Consider the following 3,161-nt stretch of genomic DNA (forward strand, 5'->3'; position numbering starts at 1 on the left):
ACACCCCACACTCGTAGGGTTTCCCACCCAGGTGGCTCTTCTGGTGCCGGTCGAGGGCCCCTGGATCGGCAAAGCTGCGGCCGCACTGGGGGCAACGGTTGGGTTTCTCCCCGCTGGGCGCGTGGGTACGCTGGTGGGTGAGCAAGGAGGAGCTGACGCTGAAGCGGCGCCCGCAGTCGGGGCAGGCGTAGGGCCGCTCGCCGGTGTGGATGCGCCGGTGGGTGACCAGGGCGGCGTTGGAAGCCAGGCTTTTCCCGCAGTCGGCGCACCGGAACGCCGCGCTCTCCAGGTGCAGCTTGCGGTCTGATGGATGGTGAGGTCAGAGCGTTGGATGAAGCACTTGCCGCAGTCGGGGCACTCGTGTGGGCGGTCGCCGGTGTGGATCTTCTGGTGCTTCACCAGGGCTGACTTGTGGCTGAAGCTCTTGCCGCACTGGCCGCATGTGTTGCTGGGTTGGCTCTCGCCCGGGCGCGTGGCCATCTCCCCTGGCCCCCCGCTCCCGCCTGCCTTCGCCCTGGCCTCGGTGGGGCTCGGAGGATGCTCCTCACCCGCAGCTTTCACCACTTCGGGCTCTTTCTCAGCGGCTTCTTCTCGGGGGGGGTCCTGTTCTGCTCCTGCTCCATCCTCTGTGGGGCAGAAAGAGAGACAGACACAACCCAGGCAGGAAACATCATCTCTCTCAGGGCTGGGAAGATGGAAAAGTGGTAGGAAAAGGAGGGCAAGGAGGAATTCCTCCTCCTTTTTTATTTCACACACTCTTCCGGGTAAGCACCTACAGCAGAGGCGTCTACGATCCCCATCAATTCTCTCTGCCAGTAACATGGACATGATAATTCATCCACCACCTCCACTGCACCTCTGTGGACCACTCCAGAAATGTGGCCGTCTAGGAAGGGGGGTCCAGCATTTCCATTTTGGCCAGGACATCCCTCTGGCATTACAGCCTCACTTCCCCAGCATCTCTCTTCCATGCCATGGCCAAACCCCATGGCCTGGGGTACAGCTGCAGCCGTTACGGTGGGGAGAGGTTTTGGGGAGAGGTCTGCAGGTGGGGAAAACCCTCCACACCTGCAGGAGCTTTTTACCTGCCGTGGTTGGAGGCTCACCTGCAGCCGGGGTTTCCCGGGGCACGTGGAGATCCAGGGCTGTAGGTTCATCCCTGTGGTCCAGGCGGGACAGCAGATCGGGCTTGGAAACGGGGAATTCTGGAAAAGAGGAGGGTTGAGCAACACGGATCAGAGGGGTTCTACCTTCCCCAGCAGCCCCCCGACCCCAGCACCCCTCGCATGAAGACGTGAGGATCCAGCAAGCCAGATCTTCCGCCCATCCCAAATTTTCCACTGCGGGAGGGGTAGGCTCCTCACCCAGCGCCATCAGCGTCTCGTAGCTCTCCTGCATCACGTCGCGATACAGTGCTCTCTGTCGCGGGTCCAGCAACACGTACGGCTCCATGGCTGGTGACACCAGACCCCCTGCGAGGAGGAGGTAACCCCCATAAGCAGAGCTCAGCCGCTGTCCTATGGATTTGCATCCATCGGTTGGATTCTTCATGCAAAACCCCCTATTTTATTAACCTGTGGATTCTCTAATCATCTAATAGGTTATTATTCTCTAATAAACTAATAGAAAAGCTAAGCTGAATCACAAAACGGGTAAAGTGTGGGGACAGGCAGCTAATAAAAACCTCCTTCCTTTACCCCGCCATGTATTTTCCCAAATCCTGCAGGAACTTTATACCCTCTGCCTCTATCAAATCTGGCTGAACAATTTTTTTTTGTTTTCCAACAGTTAATGTGGAGGAGGAAGCAGAAGGGGAAAACAGAAACGCAGACAGCACGATTCCTTTAAAAGAATGAAAAAAGAGATAAAACCCAGCCCATGAAGAACACGTTTCTGTAACCTGCAGACAACACTCTGCTGAGAGATCTTTATCCTAAAATTAATTTCCACTCAGATTTTATCTCACAGCTAATTCCTACTGCACCAAATCCTGATCCACAGGATCCTTCACCTTCCCAGAGACTCCTCTTCCAAATTTTCCAGGACCACCACCCCCAAAAAAACCCCGTAGCAATCACTCCTCCTCAAAGACGATAAATCACCCAGTTATTTCTCTACGCAAATCTCCAGCGCTCAGAGCCTGTGCTCAGGGGAAAACATGAGTTTTCTCAGCTGTAAGAAGCAGGTTTGGTGCTCTCCTTTGCAAAAATCATTAAAAACAAACTCCCAGCACTCCCCCGACCCCTTCCTCATCCTCCTCTGTGAGCAGCAGGCATATTAGGATCCCAGTGCGTGGGTTGGTTTATATTTTTTTTTTTCCCCAGCAGCAGAGCTACAGAGGACAGAGGAGGTAGGTTGGGAAAAGGCGGATTTGCAGAAGGTTGTCACCGACTTACTGATGCCAGGAATAAAAGGGCGATTTCGAGCATGGACCGCAGATCCCTCCTGCAATTTTTTCCCTTTTTTTTTTTTTGCTGGGTGTTGGGTTTTTTTTTATTTTTAAGCCTCCACCAGCATCTCAGCCCGCTTCATTTATTCCCCGGTAGTTTGCCATCCTGCTAAAAAAATAAAAATAAAGGGGTCAATACCGCAAGCCCTCGCAGACACCTCCGCTCCTGACCCGTCCAGAAATGAAACCCACCCGCTTGAATGAAACGCCTGCAGAAAGACAACGGGGCTGGGGTTTTGGTGGGGTTTTTGGGGTTTTTTTTATTATTTCCCCCCTCCCCAGGGATGGAGACCATCCGGGCACTGAGTTTAAGCTTGGGGGGTGTGTGGGCACCCGGGGGAGGGCAGCCGGAGGGGACGGGAGGAGAGAGGAAGGGAAGGATGGAGGGGGAAAGGAAGGGGATGAATAATAATAAAAAAAGAGCCATTTTCCGCTCCCTCTCCGCATCCAAAGACCAAACCTCCCCGTTACCTGCAGTCTCTGGCTCGGGAGGTGCTGTCGGCAAAGCCCGGAGATGCCCTCCCCACACTTTATCCCCCCAGAAAGCCTTTTTTCCACCAAAAAAATGGGGCAGGGGGTTGTGTGTGTGTGTCCGGGGGTGCGAGGGCCACGGGGAGCGGGTCAGCACGGTGCGGTGGCTGCGGCGTGACTGGGGAAGCCCGGTCCCGCGGATATCCCGAGCAATAAGAGTTAAAAAAAAAAAAGGAGAAGG

The 3,161-nt window shown here is 54.9% G+C and overlaps 1 protein-coding gene across 1 annotated transcript; it reads right to left on the reverse strand.

The window, feature by feature from the left end:
- Window positions 1–27: 27 nt before the first annotated feature.
- Window positions 28–1,452, reverse strand: LOC104620052 (zinc finger protein 764-like; the record flags this gene model as incomplete). Its single annotated transcript, XM_010286135.1, has 4 exons — window positions 1,365–1,452; window positions 1,107–1,205; window positions 345–626; window positions 28–303 (listed from the first exon to the last, which is right to left on the reverse strand). Coding segments are annotated over exons 1-4 (745 nt in total), but the record flags the coding sequence as incomplete, so codon positions are not given.
- Between the last annotated feature and the right edge of the window lie 1,709 nt (window positions 1,453–3,161).

The sequence above is a fragment of the Phaethon lepturus genome, unplaced genomic scaffold, assembly GCF_000687285.1.
Source record: "Phaethon lepturus isolate BGI_N335 unplaced genomic scaffold, ASM68728v1 scaffold44264, whole genome shotgun sequence".
NCBI lineage: Eukaryota > Metazoa > Chordata > Aves > Phaethontiformes > Phaethontidae > Phaethon > Phaethon lepturus.